We start from the raw sequence: 19,281 nt of genomic DNA on the forward strand, positions 1-19,281 counted from the left end.
CACAAACAGAACCATAACTTCAATAAAAACAGGCAGATGTGCATTGGTTGGGAGATTAAATTGTTAAAAGCCTGAATCGGGACCCGTGCATGTCTTCAACCTGCTCACCTCCAGTTTTGCTGCAGGCAGGAAGGTGGGTGGGCAACCAACCTGTGAGCCTCATTGTTAATCTCCATTTGAAATTTAAACATCAGAATCAGAGGTCGAGTGTTTTTTCAGTTGGCTGCTCAATCCAGAATGCTCTCAGGATAACCTCTCATGAACAGGCACCTACTTCACCCAAGGCTCCCAACTGCCCCCACCAATAAATGCACCCCTGCCTCTCACCACAAACTCCCAAGACTTACTCCTCCCCTAACCCATGGAATCTGCCTTCAAGAGCAAGGTCAACAACTAGGGCTGCTCCCTGCACAACTGGCAAGCAGGCCAATGCCTGGGTGGCAAACCTTTCTGTGACATTACATGTGCACTGTGGAGTAAACCTCCAGCATGTGGGAGATTTCTAACTTCCACTTTCCTTGTGCATTACCACTCTCGCTGGGTCAGATAAGATAAAATCCAGCCCTCAGACTTTGTTCTTTATACAATTCTTCCCAGCCACCCCGTGCAACCTAATAAAAAAATATTTCTCTGGCAAATATTTGGAGTTTTCAGCTGGGATGTGCATGTTTCTGTGAAATGTGAACTTAAAATTAGTATACATACAGATGTTACTGCAAATGTCACTAAATATTTTGATAGGTGTACTTAAACTAAATGGAAATGTCCATAAATATTAAGATGCAAAATCAGAGATGTTGTCCTGCCAGATTAGTTTGTTAGTATAGAACTGCAAAACCTAAGCAGCCATTAAAAATTTGTTAGCAAAAGCATGACAAACATGTTGCCTTAACTCATCCTCCATTCTTCTATTTACATCCCATGCGTGGATAGACGCAACAGAATCAACTGTGCAGCATCCTTTGACTGAGGAATGGGGCCCGTCCACATCTTAAGTTTCAGAGTTCACTCTAAAACTAATACAGTATTCCTTTGATGTTTCCCCAAGCTTGTGCGGTAAATAACTAACTCAGTTAACCATAGGTCCAGCCTCAACTATAATCACTTCTATGAAAATAAGACTGGTGTCAATCACCACCAAGGTTAACGCATAAAGAATGGACCACTGGCAAAGGTGCTGATGGAAACGTAGGGCGCTGCATTTCCCAACAGGAACCATTCCCAAAGTCACCTCCCTAATGAGGGGAGCAGGAAAAGACCAAAAGAAATGAAAAGGAATACAGAAGATCCTTTCTTAATTCTTAGGCATCTATTTTTTGTATATAGGGGTAAGGAATGGCGATGTTGTAGGACATTCGCTGCCTCAATATTGCTTTTTCAAAAACCACCAACCTCAGAAGAACAGCTCCCTCTGCAGCCATCATTGTGGACCTTGAATAAGATTTGCAGCCCAGCATAATTGCCAGGAAGAATGACGTAAATGGACCAATGCTTTCTGCCATGGCCATTCCACGTGTCAATCGTCTCACCACAGTTGCAAAATAAATTCCTTCTAAATGGGTTATTTGGCCTGTTAGTGGGGTCGTTTATATTTGCACTCTCTTTTTTCAGGGATTATCCACAAGGAGAAATAAGTTCTCTGCATCTACCCTGTTGAACACTTGCACAACATTGAAGTCCTCAGTCAGGTCTTCACTTTTTTCTAGAGAAAATATACAAAGGACTTGAGCTAAATTTCTTGCTCAATTTTTGCTGATGATTATATACTCTCAATTGTGGTAACATCTTTGTAAATCTTTCCTGCACTGTCTTCAGTGCTTCACTATTTTTGCTGCCAGGATTGAATGGCTCCCTCTGAAAGGGTTTAGGATTCTCAGAAAATAAATAAAGCTGAGTGCAAGTTAAACTATAGAACCACTTGGGAACTCTCGCATTCCAAATGTATTTTGTAGTAGAGAAACTAGAATGCTCCAAGTTTGTTTCAACCAAGGTTCTATACAAATTTAACATTAGCCAACTGACTTGGTATTCATTTCCACCAGAAATTAACCCAAATATTTTATTTAGATTTTTAGGCTACATTTAGTGATTGATGTATGTATACCCCCAGATCTCTTTGCTCCTCTATCATTTTTATGTCTTTCCCAAATAACAAGTGGCTTCTTATTCCTGCCAGGAAAACATACCACCACATTTTTTTTGTTAAGCTGAATTTCATTTGCCATTTAGCCATCCACTTTGGAAGTCTGTTTATGTCTTCTACCTTTTTGGGGTGGTTTTCCCCATTATAGCTACTTCTTCTGATTTGATGTGATCTTCAAATTTCAACACTGCAATGTCTAAGTCTATATTGATCACTCACTCTCTGTTAACCTGTGAAACATCCCCTAACTCCTACTTTTTGTTTTGTGCCCATTTTTCGATCCATTCAAATGCAGCCTGCGTCTCGAGTCAACATGTGCTAAGTTTGGTCATGATTTCCTTGCGCCTAACTGAAGGCCATATGAAAGTTCACATATGCCGCATCCACTATGTTGCTCTTCTCTACTCTTTGTGTAGTCGGAATGGTGTCCTGCAGGGTTCTGTGCTGAAACCATTGTTGCCTACCACGTGCAGAAATGAGTTAAACTCATAGTGACAAAATACTTCACAATATGTAGAAGACACCAAATTGGCAGATACACTTAAATATAAATTGATTGGGCAAATGACATAAAAAGGAGATTGGAAACAAAGGTCTTAAAAGGTTTACTTCTGGCAGATAGAAATAGACCAAATTCAATTAATACATTTACCTGATTGGAACTATGTGGGAAAACAGAAGGAAAAAGCGGAACAAGTGGAGGTACCAGCGACCCCTGAAGTGCTGCAGGGAAATCATGACAAGCGACAACACCACCAAGGCGACAAACAAGATCTTCATTAAGCAGTTCACCTCCAGATCAAACAGCCCCATCTAGGAGAAAAATAATATCAGCAAAACTAGTTCTTTGCATGTTTGTCCACAAGTTTAAAGTTTAAAATGAAATGGTATGTGCAAAAATACTATTTAAAGTTTTCATCTAGTGAGGAGCAATGGCCACCTTGCTTGTGACCAAGAACATAAGAAATAGGAACAGGAGTAGGCCATCTAGCCCCTCGAGCCTGCCCCGCCATTCCATAAGATCACGGCTGATCTGTTCCACTTACCCGCCTGCTCCCCATAACCCTTAACGATCAGAAATCTATCTATTGTGACTTAAACAAGAACAATGAAGCAAGAGCTAATCAAGCAAAGTTATCAGTTAACAAGGGACACTGGGAGGTTGAATCATAAAATCCTTACAGTGCAGAAAGAGGCCATTCTGCTCATCGAGTCTGCACCGACTATCTGAAAGAGCATCTTCCCAGGCCCTATCCCCATTACCCCACATATTTACCCTACTAATCCTCCTAGACTTACACATCCTGAAACAATAAGGGACAATTTCGCATGGCCAATCCACCTAACCTGCATATTTTTGGACTGTGGGCCCACGCAGACACAGAGAGTACGTGCAAGCTCCACACAGTCACCCAAGGCCAGAATTGAACCTGGGACTCTGGCACTGTGAGGCAGTAGTGCTACACTGTGCTACCCTAATTATTTGATCATGGTGTCCAATTTTTAATGTGACTGGTACATGATATAATTTCTAGCTCTGGATTCAATGTCACACAGATCAAACAGCCCCGTATCTGCATGGGTTTCCTCTGGGTATTTCGGTTTCCTCCCACATTCTGAAAGACGTGCTGGTTGGGTGCACTGACCTGAACAGACACCGGACTATGCCGACGAGGAGGATTTTACAGTAACTTCATTGTAGTGTTAATGTAAGCCTTACTTGCGACGTCAATAAATAAACTTGTTAAAATTTTGGATAAATATTGTGAAGCCTGTTTTAAATGTCATTTAAATTGTCATTATGAATGTGGAATTTTTTTCCACAATTTGCTAGATGAATCTAAAATATTCATGAAGCATCATTTCCCTAAAGATAAACATCATGAAAAATATTGGGGACAATGTTTTAAGTGTTACTCTCTACGTGGAGAATTATGGAACTTATTGCTAACCAGGAGCAGCACGGTGGCACAATGGTTAGCACTGCTGCTTCATAGTGCCAAGGATCCAGGTTCAATTCCGGTTTTGGGTCACGACCTGTATGGAATTTGCACATTCTACCCATGTCTGCATGGGTTTCTTCCAGGTGCTCTGGTTTCTTCCCACAGTCCAAAGATGCACGGGTTAGATGCATGGGCCATGCTAAATTGACCCTAGTGTTAGAGATTAGCAGGATAAATATGTGGGGTTACAGGTGTAGGGCCTGGGTGGGATTACGGTCAGTGCAGACTCAATGGGCCGAATGGCTTACTTGTGCACTGCAGGATTCTATGATTTTCTAGCTTTAGATTTTCAAACTGTACCTTGTTCTTTGGATGAGAGGTATTCATAACACTTCGCATCTCTTTGCCTGTGTAGATAACAACACCCACTGCAGTACCTTGAAAAGACATTACATCAGAAAACACAAATCAGCAAGTCCCAGAATCAGAGATAAACTTAGTTCAAATGATCAACTAAATCATTCTATTCCACAGGCTCACTGGGTGCTATAATGGTCAACATGATGCCCATTGTACTTTTAAAATGTACCTGAAGTATTACAATGCAAAGAGTTAAACAGCTTAGAAAAGTCCCAGGTTTGATCGCAGGGTTGTTTGAAGTTAGCCAAAATCAGTTAACAGTGGTAAGGATGCTTCAATTGGCAACCATATTCCTGGGGTTGGAAAAGGGTAAAAAGGTGGGGAGGAGGAGAGAAATGGGTTGGTGAGTGGGTGAGCTGGTGAAGCTTGAAAATATACACCAAAAGGAAAGGCAAAGTGAGAGTGGCTAAAACAGTTCAATGTTAATTTCACAAAATTCCAGTGCTGGGGATTCTGAGTCTGCATCAGTCAAGGGGACTCCTGCAGGCTTCAGTGATCAGCAAGCCACACATGGCAATTTGAACAAAGAGACATTTCAGAATTTTGTAAATCAGAATGGAGTAATTACCCGACTGCTCTATCACAACTGACCTTGCAATTTAACAACTGTGTACGGGGGGAAACACACAGCCTGCAGTGTCTTTCAACACAGTCACGCTTCAGGAGAATAGAGGGCCATTATTAACAGCAAAGCTTTGACATTTTGTTAACACAATTTTGACACTGAGCTGTATTATCTTATTTTAGGGCGATACTGTATACAGCGTACGAAATATTGAGGACATGATTATCTACTGGAATACACATTGGACAAGTGTTGGGAGGGGAATGCACTATGGCTTTGGCAAGAGGCCCTCTCACTGGGCTACAGATAATGCAGAACAGTAAGTGAAATTTGACAAGCAATGTCAATGGTATTTTCTGTATTGAGCAAACGTATCAAAAGAAACATCTTATACAAAACATTCCTAATGATTCAATTGAACTAGTGAAGGATGCACATCAATTATTTAAGACAAAACAAACATAACCAGCAAATAACTCAATAATCAATTCTTTCAAATGTTCATAGGTTGAAAACATTGAGTTAACATTAAATTTAAACTGCTTGTGCCACTGATGCAACCTACAGCACAACAGCCAAATGGATTTATAAATCTAAGATCAAAGAACTGGAGGAAACCGTCTGAACTTTCTTCAGTATATATTATAACTATTTAGATTTTGGAATAAAAGCCAAGAAAACAGTTCATCTTGCTGTTGGGAAAACTATTATTTTGCTTTCTAATAACCCTGTCACGATTCCAGCTGCTAGTGTGAGCAGAAAATTCTGCCAATAATGTTTGTCAATTGTGTAAATGAATATAATCATTATCAATGTTCCCTGTCAATTTTCTTTCTTAAGTATGATCCATTTATTGCACTGCCTGTTCTTTTTTTGGTTGCTGGATGCCATGCACATCATTAACTGAATATTGGTTTGTTACGTGCACAGTATGCTCCGATTGCTGTACAGTTACGCACCCACACTGCATAGAGGAAACTAAAAGATCACTATCTTAAAGTTACACAGGGCAAGAAATGCATTTACCCAGATTTTTGTGCAATTTGCAACACGCAGACACTCATTCACATCAAATGTGTGCAACTCAGGAGAACTTGAGGATTAAATCCAGAAGAGAGTGGGATCACGTGGTCAGAAAGGTTAACTCCTCTCTCTTGGCCCAAGGACCTGACAGCAGTATCACAAGAAGTCTGATGACCTCACATGGGTGGTCAAGGTCAGTGAATGACCCTCACATAAAGTCTCCTCCCACACCACTCAATACATCGTAACTCCATCACTCACCCAGCAACACTCTCTGGCACTCAGGATTCAAGCCCAACATCCTGACTCTTCATCTTCTCCTCACACACTGACAAATGCTGTCAGCCTCACACCCATATTTTATTGTCTCTGCATAACTCCAGCTATTCAGCTGCAACAGGCATTTTACCCAAACACAGTGCGACACAATCACTGGCATTCTGCCCTCTTTCTTGCAAGACAAAGTGGCACACAACAGAATGGAGAAGAGCAGAGCCTGCAGGGGACAAGCGTGTCTGCATCTCTTGAGCCCTATAGAGGAAATGGTTCTCTACATCTTGGTGCCAGCTGTGGCAGAGCCCATGGAACACAAGGGATGATAGCACGTTCCTGCATAATGCCCCTTCTCAACTCTCAGCTCAGCCTCATCCTGCTAGCCAGGATCCTGCTTTCCAACATGATGAGCAAGTTGCTGATGTGAACCTTCTGCTTCCCACCACACATTCTGTACCTACCAACAACCTTCCCCTTCTGAGGTTCTGCTTAAAGATGCCCACAAACTTTCCCCTGCCCAATCGCATTGCTGAGAAAGAGGTCCCCGACTGCTTCAAGCTACTCTTTCATTACTGAATGACACAGGCATTGTCTGCATTTGCCTTACCCAGACTTGGGATCCTGGCATCACATCAGCCGCTTGGGCTGTATGATACCAAGAAAGCAGCAAATCAATTTGTTTCAGCACATAGAGGGAACACATGCATATGCATATCTCTCAGAGCACTGCTGCATAGACTGTGCACACAACTGTCAGAGGAGCAGCCTGCCCTGTGAAAGTCAGGTAGACCTTTGTCCTGCACTTAGAAGTGATGTTACACAAATGAATTTCGCAGCCATGGATCTCCCTGAAACCATTTGACAAAGTCTTCTTTGCTCCTGGAAGGAAGGAAAACATGCATTTTGCATACAATACAAATTAATGTGCGTTTGCGAACAAACAGCAAAAAGTCTGTGACTGATGTTGTCATAAGGGTGACTCCCCCTGTTGCCCATTTACTACTCAGCAAGACTGAATCCGCAGGAAGCAATTGAGAGGTTTACAGAAGTGCTTTGAGAAGTTGGAAAACAAATATGACACAGTTTCTCTCCTGTTCCTCAAGTGGGAGAATCACCTTACCAGAAGCAATGACAGTACTGGCCCACAATGTATTCTCGATGCTCAAACTCTCATTAATTGGTGGGTCACTATCCTCCTAAAATGTACAAAACAAAGAATTATTTTATTTATTAGTGGCAGAAGTAGGCTTACATGAAGTTACCGTGAAAATCCCCAAGTCCTCACACTCCGGCACCTGTTCAGGTATGCTGAGAGAGAACTTAGCATGGCCGGTGCACCTAATCAACACATCTTTCGAACAGTGGGAGGAGGCCAGAGCACCCAGAGGAAATCCATGCAGACACAGGGAGAACATGCAAACTCCACACAGACAGTGAATTGAACCTGAGTCTCTGGTGCTGCTAAGCACTGTGCCACTAGTCCACCCCAAATCTCCCAATTATTTTCTCAAATTGCTACTCCCTAACTGCCAACCACATTCTAAGTACTGTCACGTCAATCTGCATGTGAAAGCAAGATGTTTCTCAGCATGAATAAATTCGGCCAGAGTGCCACTCTTGCTACCTCACCAAGTAAGTGTTTTTATTGTGTGCTAGCTAGGTAGCCGTTCTTTGCCACTAAAGCCCCAGGCACTAGTGAGCACAACTGACTCGCTCTTGTGTACCTCACTCCAGCACAACCAGTCAAGTTTGTGAAGCACTCTTGATTCCCTCATCACTGAGGGATAAGCTGGGGCATTGGAGGGACAAAAAGGAGGAATGAGTGTAAATGCACCATTTCCCCAAAATGGATATATCCACATTTAGACAAAAAAAACAAGTTAAAAAAGCCCCTCACAATAAAATCTTTTAGAAATGGAATTGCAATAACATGGAGAATCTAGCATCACATTAGGGAATACTAAGCCCAAAATGGAACAAATTCTTCTCAGTTGTCATCCCAAACTCACCCGAGTGAAAGTCCCAATGAAACTATGAATGTCAAGGTTTGGTTCTTCTGCATAAACATAAGATCGGGTCTGTAAAAGATCCTGCAGGCGACAATGCAAAGAGTGTTAGAAAAACATCTGTGTGCCATAACCTGACAGATGATGAGTGAAAGATAACCTGATACCACTCACAGGAAACTGAAACAAGCAGACTTTCTTTTTTGTCCACTGGATAGATTCTGCTCCACAATCAACGTCTTATCTATTTGCACACAAATAATTCTTCACAATATTTATTGGTGGTTGTTAGAAAAACCACAGGTTGACCACTTTGGGAATTTCCTGATACTCATTAAGCACAGGAAGTCAGAGTGGTTGCATGACTATATTTTTGTGTGTGCAAATGTGTTGCAATTAGGAGTAACCATAGCTTACCTCTCACAATGGCACCAGTCACTTTAATCTACACCCTTTAGAGTTTTCAGTTAATGCACATTAATAACTATTTACACGGTTGCAATACCCTTGGGATGAAATAATGCAACCTGCACACCGACCATACAATCTGAGAAATGGGTATTTTGAGGATCCATACAGACTTTCCACGTGATCGATAAAATAGGGTCATCCCATAGTTAGGTGAGTTGAACAACCATCCAAGGCACCGTAGTCATGATAAAGCAACAGAGCAGTGTTCAGAGATGTGCTCTGCTCCCCTCAGACTCCTGCTCTTCCCCCAATTCTCTCTCCAATCAATCCTCCTCCTGTTCCCCGACCTCTTCGTGCAGTGCTTCCCTTTTACCTCTTTCCCCCAATTCTCTCCAGGCTACTGCCTTCGCTCTCGGGTTCCCAGTGCTTTCTCTGTGCTTCTGCCCTCTGTGTTCTCCTCCTCTCCCTCTGGCTTCTAGTGCTGTGCCCATGTTCATGCCCTTTCTGGGCTGCTGCCAAAGACAGACAGACAGCTGTCACAAACACATATTTTCAGTTGGAAATGTCCTGGTCATATTTTATGCTGTTAGCAAGATAGTTATGGCAAGGAATAGAGTGACTGCGTGAATCTAAACTGTGTAATTGATATGATGATGAGTCAAGCAAGATGGCAAACAGATATGTATCGAGGCAATTTAAGAAGAATTGGTACAGAACAAGAATAGATCTGAATGGGTTGTTAAGATTCAAAGGATAAGATATACAAGGTGTGAAAGAAAGGTGTCATAGGTGGATAAAGTAAGTTTACTTTTTTAAATTTTAGAAGCTAAAATCAAGATATGAAGGTAATTAAGTCTAGGGGAAGGCTATCCGAAAGAAATTAGGTAAGATAATAGAGAGATCACAGGGGGGAAAACTTATTTAAGGAGATACTGAAACCTGCGCAGCAAACACATTTAGATCTCAGCCAAAGGCAAGAATGGCAGTTTAATTCCTAGCAAGTAGTGCAAAGGAAGCCAGATTTGAAAAGCAAACTGCTGGTTAACCTCAGTAGCAACCCCAACAGATATGAAGGCATTGTGTGGTAAAAGCTACTGGATTTTTATAGATCTTAAAATCTATAAGATATTGAGAAACGGAATGGGAAGAATTAGCTCTGAAGATTGTTAAATTAATATTGATTCGACTTGTTTAAAATATTGATACTGTCTGACGCCATTGTCTTATTTAAGTGCACATCTATTTTCCTTTATTGCTTATCTTTTTCTCCCTGTTTCTTAATAGACATTTACTTTGCCATGAAAACATCACAAAGAGTCGAGGACATAGAATCCCTACAGTGCAGAAGGGGCTATTCAGCCCATCAAGTCCGCACTAACTCTCTGACAGAGTATCTTAGCCAGGCCCTCTCCCCCGTCCTATCCCCATAACTCCACACATTTCCCACGGCCAATTCACCACACCGACACAACTTGGGACACTAAGGGACAATTTAGCATGGCCAATCCACCTAAACTGCACACCACTGGACTGCGGAAGGAAACCGGAGCACCCAGAGGAAACCATGCAAATTTCACACAGTTGCCCAAGGCAATAATTGAAGATAGGGCATCATGATGGCACAGTGCTTAGCACTGCTGCCCCACAGTGCCAGGGATGCAGGTTCAATTCCCAGCTTGGGTCACCGTGCGGAGTCCGCAGGGTTTCATCTGGATAATCCACGTCCGAAAGACGTGGTGGTTAGGAGCATAGGTCATGCTAAATTCTCCCTCCGAACAGGGGTGGGAGTGTGGCAAGTAGGGGATTTTCACAGTAACTTCATTGTGGGTGTTAAGGTAAGCCTACTTGTGACACTAAAAAATAAAAAATGAACCCAGGTCCCTGGAGCTGTGAGGCTATAGTGCTAACCACTGTGTTACTGTGCCATAATTTCTGGATTTCGATCCTCTCCTCATTCCATACAATTTGCAAACATAGTTGAGGGTAATTGCTTCAAGTTTTCCTTCCGGGATTTGAACAACTCGGTATTTACCATCCGTTGTGCCTTAAAACTGTACTGATGTAAGTATTTGCTTTTTTAAAAGCATTATTAACACTTTTTCTTTGCAGCAGTTTCACATTGATTGTTATGTAGCACCGTAATGGGAGTTGGGGGGAGGGATTGTTTGTGATTACTAATTTAGTAATAAAAAGGTAATAAAGGGGTCCATCAAACAAAGGTCTTTCACAACACTGCAAACTGCTCTTTGTGTAAAGAATCAACATTTCCAATATCAGCAAGTTGTCTTGTTTGATTTAAACAAATTAATTCGCATTTACTCTCTTTCACTCCAAACTTCCGAACCTGATGAAAGTTTGCACTCAATTTGCTGCTTGAAAACCTGACTTGATGCTCATTGACAAGAAGCTTATGTTGCTCAGGCGGGCACATGGCCAACTCAGAAGCACATGAAATTGCACAGGAAGACAGTAGGCACATGCCCCGACATCATCATGTACTCATGTGATATTTCCAGCAAATGGGCTCCATGCCATCTTTGCTTCCGGGGAGGGGGCAAAAGCCATCCAATCCCCTGTAAGATATTGCCCTTTACGTGCAGTTCCTACCCAGGGTCAGCTGGAGGCCTTTCAACCAAAAGATCTGTATGACAGGGCTAAAGCCTATAAGAATAAGTAGGTGGAAGAGTGAGACAGATCATAGGGCAAGAATGGGTTTGGGTCCATTAATGGTGGTTGGGGAAAGAAGTTGGTTGGTAAGAGGGCCGCAGCAGAGAGATGGGGAAAGCGGGCACGTTGCTGGATGCTTACAGTCAAGCTTGATGTGTCTTGAGGAATTCTCCTGCTCCTCCCAGCTTACCACCATTTCTGTAAAGGCACTTAGTTCCGAGATTCAGATTCTGTCCTCTCTTTTAAGTTGCCGCTGAGTTTCTTGAGTTCTTTCATGCTTTTGACTTTCTAACTCCATATCCCTTTCATGACAAATATGCTTACGTTCACTTCTGCAACATCATCTATCTCTGTCCTGACTCAATCAATTTACTAAAATTCTCATTCACACGTTGCCACCTCAAGATTCGACTATTTCAAAAGTCTCTTGACTGATCTCCTCCTCTTTGAAAACTTCAACTTGTGCGAAATTCTACTGGCCATATTCTATTCCACTGTCCATATTCTATTCCACACCAAGTGATATAGATTAGTCCTCTATTTTAAAACTAAAATTCTCACCCTCGTACTTACATTCCTCTACAAACTTGCCCTTCCCCGTCTTAGACATACAAGCCAGAATTCTCTGGCCCTGTTCATGCCACCACCACTGCCAGTGAGAATGGAGAATTTGGCGCTCAGCCAAAGCTCCGTTCACTACAGAGAGACCGGAAAATCCCAGCCACAGGACTGGAGAATCCCAGCAGTGGGCGACGTCGGAGTATTCTGTGTTCCTCTAACTCGGGTCTCTTTCAGAGCGCCCTTTATCCCTTCACTCGTCTGTGCCTTAGATGCCATGACCGCCATACTGGAATTTTGTTTTTAAGTTCTGCCACTCCATCTTTTAAGGGCTTTCTAAAATTTACCACTTGTTAACTAGGCTTTTCATCATCCTCCTAATGTATTATTTGACTTACCATTGTTATTGCAGCTGTTCAAGGGGTAATGATCTGCAATAGGCTTCAATTAGCACTGTTCACGCCCTAATACCTCCTCAAAGCAGCCATTACTTATTCGCATGCATGAATCTTGACATTGAATGAATAATGACTGTGGGCAGCATTATAGACAAGCCCAATGTTGGCTATCCCACTCAACCCCATGTTCACACGTATGTCAAGCAGAAGTCACTGGGGCATCAATAAAGGACAAATTTCTTAGTCTCCTGTTGTCAACAGAAACGCTCAGGTCAATGATGGTGCCCCTACAGTTGCCCCGGCTGAGGTCAGTTACTTTAGCAGTGGTTGACAATTAACCCATGGTTATGCAAGTTCAACTACTCGCTATTGTTAATCTATCGGGGTCGGGGAGGCAGCCCGTTCATGCCAGCAGAAACGGAAAGGCTTCCTGCTAAGCAAAATCATGTTTAAAACAGGCAAGTAAAGAAGACAGCTTTAGATTAACCGAAGAGCAATTTTACTGCTACTAATTTGAGGGCAATTAATGAAGGGCATTAAATGCTGGCCTAGCTAATGTTGCCCACATCCCACGAATGAATAAAGAACATCTCAATAGAGAAGATGACTTGTCATTTTGAGGCAATTTCTGTTGTTCCAGTACCCAATCATATGATCCTTTTGGCACCAAAAAGTGGTAAAAATAATTTTAGTGCTGCACCAGCAGCAATAACCAATAGAACAAAGCATAGTTGTTGTGATACCACTGGGCTGGAATTCTCCGGCTGTTTACGCCAGCGGGATTCTCTGTTATGCCAGCAGTGCACCTCTGTCCATGGGGTTTCCCACTGAATTGGGGTGACCAGAGAATCCCGCCACTAGCAAACGAAGCACCACTCCTGCCAGTGGGAAACACACGCCTGGGAGGCCAGAGAATCTCGCCCTTTGTATTTGGAGGAGGGAAAAAAACGGCCAAGACAGAAAAAAGGCTAGCAACAAGAAGTGGAATATTGCAGACCATCGTCCAGTCTGGATTTTCCACCCAGTTGTTTCCACAATACTTACAGCTGCTATGGGTAATCTCTGAGTACAGCCAACTGGCAAGCGCATCTTCCAGTCAGTCTCACCATCCAGCTGATCCGTACGAATGAAACATGAACCTGGAGGATAGAAGGAGGGGTGACAATCACACCCGTACAAGCCATGGGCAAAGAATACTGATGCATTGATGTTCTGGCCTTCTGGCTAAGATCAAGCCCAAGATCAGCTGCAATGCCTATTCTTGTCAGCTTAGATCTAGGATGTCTTTTTTGTTGGAGCATGAATTGGATTCAATTTAAATTTGAACTGTTTTTTGGAACAAGCAAGGGAATGGATTAGGAGCTCGCTCTGTTCACTCTGCACATTGACTTTGTAACTCTGAGAAAGGAATAAAATTTAAAAATGGATGTATTAACGCCCCACTAAGAAAATAGGGAAGTAAAGCAAGTGGCTGTTATCTACATCCAAGTTAATTTGGATAATGCAAAATCAATTTGAAACTACACAGTTTCAATGATTACATGCAAAACAGGAGAGTGCTGATTTTCCAAATCCAGATTCCAAAAAACTTACTCAAACAATTAACTGGATTGTTCATTTTCCACTTTTAAATCACCATTAGCATTTTCAGAATTGATACTAGTGTAACCCAGATTCACCCAAGGCACAGGTCTTACATATACCATTCCCAGCTTAGACAGTCAACATTAAAATTAAATGTCAACCTTCCCACAAATTAACCAATATATTCTTTGCTCAAGAGTTCGCTGCAGACACTTCCAGAGGAGTACAGGAATTTTATGACAATCTAATTTACAACTAGCTCACCCCAGTTAGCTCCACTCCTCAGGTTCAATTAGCAAATTCAATTTACAACATCAGGCAGCAGAGCAAAAGCAGTACTCTCAGCAGTCGTGTTATTTTTCAGGTCAACTGGACTGTAATAAAGTCAAACAATTCTACTTTAACTGTACCACCCATTGTTTAACAGGCGCTCCAATCGGTGGTGCAGCAGTATACTAAACTGGTTGTGTCTCAATTGAAACTGAAGAGGGAAGCTGAATTGATATCAGCGCTGTGAAGACTATTACAGGATCACTGGAGGTCAGGACATGCGGCTTTTTGGCACTCGTCTCTGCAGCTGGCTGAGAGAGGGGAGGACGGTGGGGGGAGGGGTGGAGTCATGGTTACTGATGAGCAACATTTTTTGACCAGCTGTTTGGATCTCTTACAGACCTGTGGGCTGGACTCAGCCATAGCTTTGAATTAGCAAAGCGGCCAGTAGATTGGTTGCTACCTTGACAGCTGACCTTTTCCATTCGAGTTGAACAATGAAGATGAGTAAAGAAGAAGTGCTCAGAGCTCAAATGTTGGACAGTTTGCTATTATCTGCGACCTTCCTGGGTCCAAATGGCTCAAATACCCTGAATAAGCTCAATGACCTACTGCCGGGGTGGGGGCAGGAGATCATCTCTTTTTCTTACAACCCCGTTTACAGCTGCTCTCTGCCACACTGGTCACTGCTCACTTGTTGTACTGTCCCGTAAACCCTAGCATCGAGAATTATACAGGCACATTGAACAATGAAAAATGGATTGAAAAGTTCAATGATCATAAAAACAAAGAATTTTTTTTCCAGAACTGGAGCAGTTTAAACAGCATTACCAAGATTGCAATTGATCACACTGAATCATTACTGATTAGATATGCAGACTGAATTGACTAGGGAGTGGAACCTGCTCAGCATCAGAAATGCGAACAAATGGATATTTAAACAAAGCAGTTCTGTCATGCTGCAGTGGGAGGCAGTTGAGAGGGAAACTCTTTAAAATTCAAGTGAATTACTGTGAGCGTGCCACGTACCACTTTTATCTGATGTTCGGAGGAAGATCATGTCAGCAGGTACCCGCTGATTCTACAGAAAATGAAAATCAGAAAATAACAGAATTTACCAAATGAGTCCCAAATGAAGAAATAACCAATAAGATTTCACCATTTGGCATTTTTACTTTAACAAGGATCAGAAACATTGCAAATTAAACATGAATTAATAGGCACATAGGTATTTCAATTCAAAAGGGTAAACAAACCTTAAATTGTCAATACAACAAAGGTACAACCTACAAAGACACAAGTACCCCTGTCACTCTCCACATGTATATGGTATCATATACAGTTCCAAAGTTCTCCAAATCAGCCTCTAGTATGTATGATCTCTCACTTCCCCATTCAATTGATTTAACTTTTGATTGATGTTTAACAGCAGCTGTATTCTATCCTAGGTCCTCGGAGAGAGTTAACACCGACAATGCACATGTCCATGAACCATCTCTTCCTCAGGTCACAGCAGTCCTGATGGTGTAGCTTTTCAGTGTTCCTTTTCAATCAAACAACCAATAATACCTAGTTCATAGTCTGGTCCTCTGATCCAAACTCTCAGCTCTCTCACACGGCATGTCTGAGCTATTCTCACTGCTATTGGGATTCAGTGCCTTTTAGCCCATTCGTGCATCAATTTCCTGAGGGGCTCTGAAGTCGTCTACTTTTTCTCACTGCCAAACAGAATACAAATCTTTTCATCGAGCACTTTGCTGGCTTCTCTTCACATGAATTCTGTGTTCCTCTTTCTATCTGTCTGCGTTTTCAATGTGCCTGCACCAGTGTGATCACCTTCTACCTCTAGTTTTCCTTTATTCTTTACAGCAGTAGTTTCTTTGCCTGGTCACACAGCATTTATTGCTAACTTCCTGCCAATTGCAACCTCTTCTAGGACACACGGACCAGAATTATTTTGTTACTCAATAACATTACAATTGATCCTAATCTCTTAGAAGCCCTTTGCAAACATTCCTGGAAACAATTACAGATTCCCCAGATATTTTAAAGGAATTACAAATTTGGCCGGCTGTACTACTTCTGAGTTAAAGGTCATCTTAGGCTCTCCGGTTGGTTACACATTTTTCAGGGTTCGGATATAAAATTACATTTGCTGTTAATAACCAACATTATAACTGTACACAAGTTACAGGAAAATTTACAAAATAAACAGGCCATTTCAACCAGCAGATCTTTTATTCCTTTCGGTTCTTATACTTGTTTCTTGCTCATGTAAATTATGTAGCTTCCCCTTAAATGCATCTATGCTATATACCTCAAATGTTCCACATGATTGTGAGTTCCATATTCTCGCAACTCACTGAAAAAAGAAATTTCTCCCAAATTCCTTATTGGTTCAGTTGTTCGTTGGCACCATAGCTATAAATGGCACCATTGGCATTGTCTTGCTTCTTCTTCAGGGGAAGTGCCGGATGATTGGAGAGTGGCTCATGTTGTTCCGTTGTTTAAAAAAGGTTCCAAAAGAAATCCAGGAAATTAAAGGCCAGTAAGTTTGACGTTGGTGGTGGGCAAGTTATTGGAAGGTGAGATAAGGGATAGGATCTACAAATATTTGGATAGTCAGGGACTTATTAGGGAGAGTCAACATGGCTTTGTGCGTGGTAGGTCATGTTTGACCAATCTATTAAGAGGTTTTCGAGGAGGTTACCAGGAAAGTGGATGAAGGGGAGGCGATGGATGTTGTCTACCTGGATTTCAGCAAGGCCTTTGACAAGGTCCCTCATGGGACGTTAGTTAGGAAGGTTCAGTCGCGAGGCATACATGGGGAGGTAGTAAATTGGATTAGACACTGGCTCAATGGAAGAAGCCAGAGAGTGGTTGTGGAGGATTGCTTCTCTGAGTGGAGGCCTGTGGCTAGTGCTGTGCCGCAGGGATTGGCATTGGGTCCATTGTTGTTTGTCATCTATATCAATGAACTGGATGATAATGTGGTAAATTGGATCAGCAAATTTACTGATGATACAGAGATTGGAGGTGTAGTGGACACTGAGGAAGGTTTTCAAAGCTTGCAGAGGGATTTGGACCAACTAGAAAAATGGGCTGAAAAATGGCAAATGAAATTTAATGCAGACAAGTGTGAGGTATTGCACTTTGGAAGGACAAACCAAAGTAGAACATACAGGGTAAACGGTAGGACTCTGAAGAGTGCAGTTGAACAGAGGGATCTGGGAATACAGGTACAGAATTCCCTAAAAGTGATGTCACAGGCGGATAGGGTCGTAAAGAGTGCTTTTGGTACACTGGCCTTTATAAATTGGAGTATTGAGTATAAAAGGTGGAGTGTTAGGGTAAGGTTATATGAGGCATTGGTAAGGCAGAATTTAGAGTATTGTGGACAGTTTTGTTCACCTAGTTACAGGAAGGATGTAAATAAGGTTGAAAGAGTGCAGAGAAGGTTCACGAGGATGTTGCCAGGACTTGAGAAGCTGAGTTACAGAAAGAGATTGAATAGGTTAGGGCTTTATTCCCTGGAGCGTAGAAGAATGAGGGGAGATTTGATAGACGTGTCTAAGATTTTGATGGGTATAGATAGAGTGAATGCAAGCAGGCTTTTTCCACTGAGGCTAGTGGAGAAAAAAAAACAGAGGGCATGGGTTAAGGGTGAAAGGAGAAAAATTTAAAGGGAATATTAGGGGGGACTTCTTCACGCAGAGAGTGGTGGGAGTGTGGAATGAGCTGCCGGATAAAGTAGTAAATGCGGGGTCACTCGTAACATTTAAGAAAAACTTGGACGGGTTCATGGATGAGAGGGGTGTGGAGGGATATGGTCCAAGTGCAGGTCAGTGGGGCCAGGCAAAAAATGGTTCGGCACAGATAAGAAGGGCCAAAAGGCCTGTTTCTGAGCTGTAATTTTCTATGGATTTTAAGGTTTTCTATAGTTTCTCTGGCTTTCTTTATGCTGCCCTCAGTCCACATCTCAACATTATCCACCCATCCAATCTTTCTTCTTCCTCTCTTGCTTTTACCCTCAATTTCTCCTTCAATTGTTGCCAGGGCACACTGTCAAGTCCAACTCAGCTATCTCTCTCTCCCTTTAATTGTACTTAGCAATCATTTTCATTCCTGAATTTCTATTCCTTAAGGGAGGCGATGGCCTAATGGTATTATTGCGAGATTATTAATCCAGAAACTCAGCTGATGTTCTGGGGATCTCGGTTTGAACCCTTGCTACAACAGATGGTGGAATTTGAATTCAATAAATAAAATCTGGAATTAGGAATCTACTGATGATCATGAAACCATTGTTGATTGTCGGAAAAACCCATCTGGTTCACTAGTGTCCTTTAGGGAAGGAAATCTGCTGTCCTTAACTGGCCTGGCCTACATGTGACTTCAGAGCGACAGCAATGTGGACGACTTTCAACTGCCCTGGGGCAACTAGGGATGGGCAATAAATGCTAGTTAGCCAGTGACACCCATGTCTCATAAATTAATTTTAAAAAGGCAAAGTTCTGACTGTATTAAACCAGCCCATACTTGCTAAATCTCAGAACGTAGTGTCCAAGGACGCACAGTGGCTAGCAGTGCTACTTTACAGAGTCAGGCACCCTGGCTCGATTCTCGGCTTGGCCATTGTGCAGACTCCGCACAGACATTCTCCCCCTGTCTGCATGGGTTTCCTCCCACAGTCCAAAAAAATGTACTGGTTAGGTGCATTGGCCATGCTAAATTCTACCTCAGTAGAAACAGGTCCAGAGTATGGCGACTAGGGGATTTTTCACAATAACTTTACTGCAGTGTTAATGTAAGCCTACTTGCGACAGTAATAAAACAAAAGTTGTCATTTCAATTATTTCTAATTGCATTCTGGAAGAACCTCAAGAGTGGTCTCAGCATCAGTCCTGTGGGACTTTCTGCCAATTGGAGTTAACTACTTTAAACCACTACTCTCTGTTTTCTGCCTTATAGCCAGTTTGCTATCATTTATCACACATATCACGTGTGCAGTCCCCTGACT

At 42.2% G+C, this 19,281-nt stretch overlaps 1 protein-coding gene across 1 annotated transcript in view; it reads right to left on the reverse strand.

Moving 5' to 3' along the window:
* The window catches only part of atp9a (ATPase phospholipid transporting 9A), a 179,232-nt gene that overhangs the window by 92,604 nt on the left and 67,347 nt on the right, over positions 1-19,281 (reverse strand). The window contains exons 6-11 of the mRNA XM_080205002.1: positions 15,291-15,342; positions 13,452-13,546; positions 8,377-8,457; positions 7,488-7,563; positions 4,447-4,523; positions 2,796-2,956 (exon numbers count right to left, since the gene is read on the reverse strand). Coding sequence (XP_080061128.1) covers positions 2,796-2,956; positions 4,447-4,523; positions 7,488-7,563; positions 8,377-8,457; positions 13,452-13,546; positions 15,291-15,342 — 542 coding nt within the window. The remainder of the gene's footprint in view (positions 1-2,795; positions 2,957-4,446; positions 4,524-7,487; positions 7,564-8,376; positions 8,458-13,451; positions 13,547-15,290; positions 15,343-19,281) is intronic.

The sequence above is a fragment of the Carcharhinus amblyrhynchos genome, chromosome 16 (assembly GCF_965287045.1).
Source record: "Carcharhinus amblyrhynchos chromosome 16, sCarAmb.v2.hapA, whole genome shotgun sequence".
NCBI lineage: Eukaryota > Metazoa > Chordata > Chondrichthyes > Carcharhiniformes > Carcharhinidae > Carcharhinus > Carcharhinus amblyrhynchos.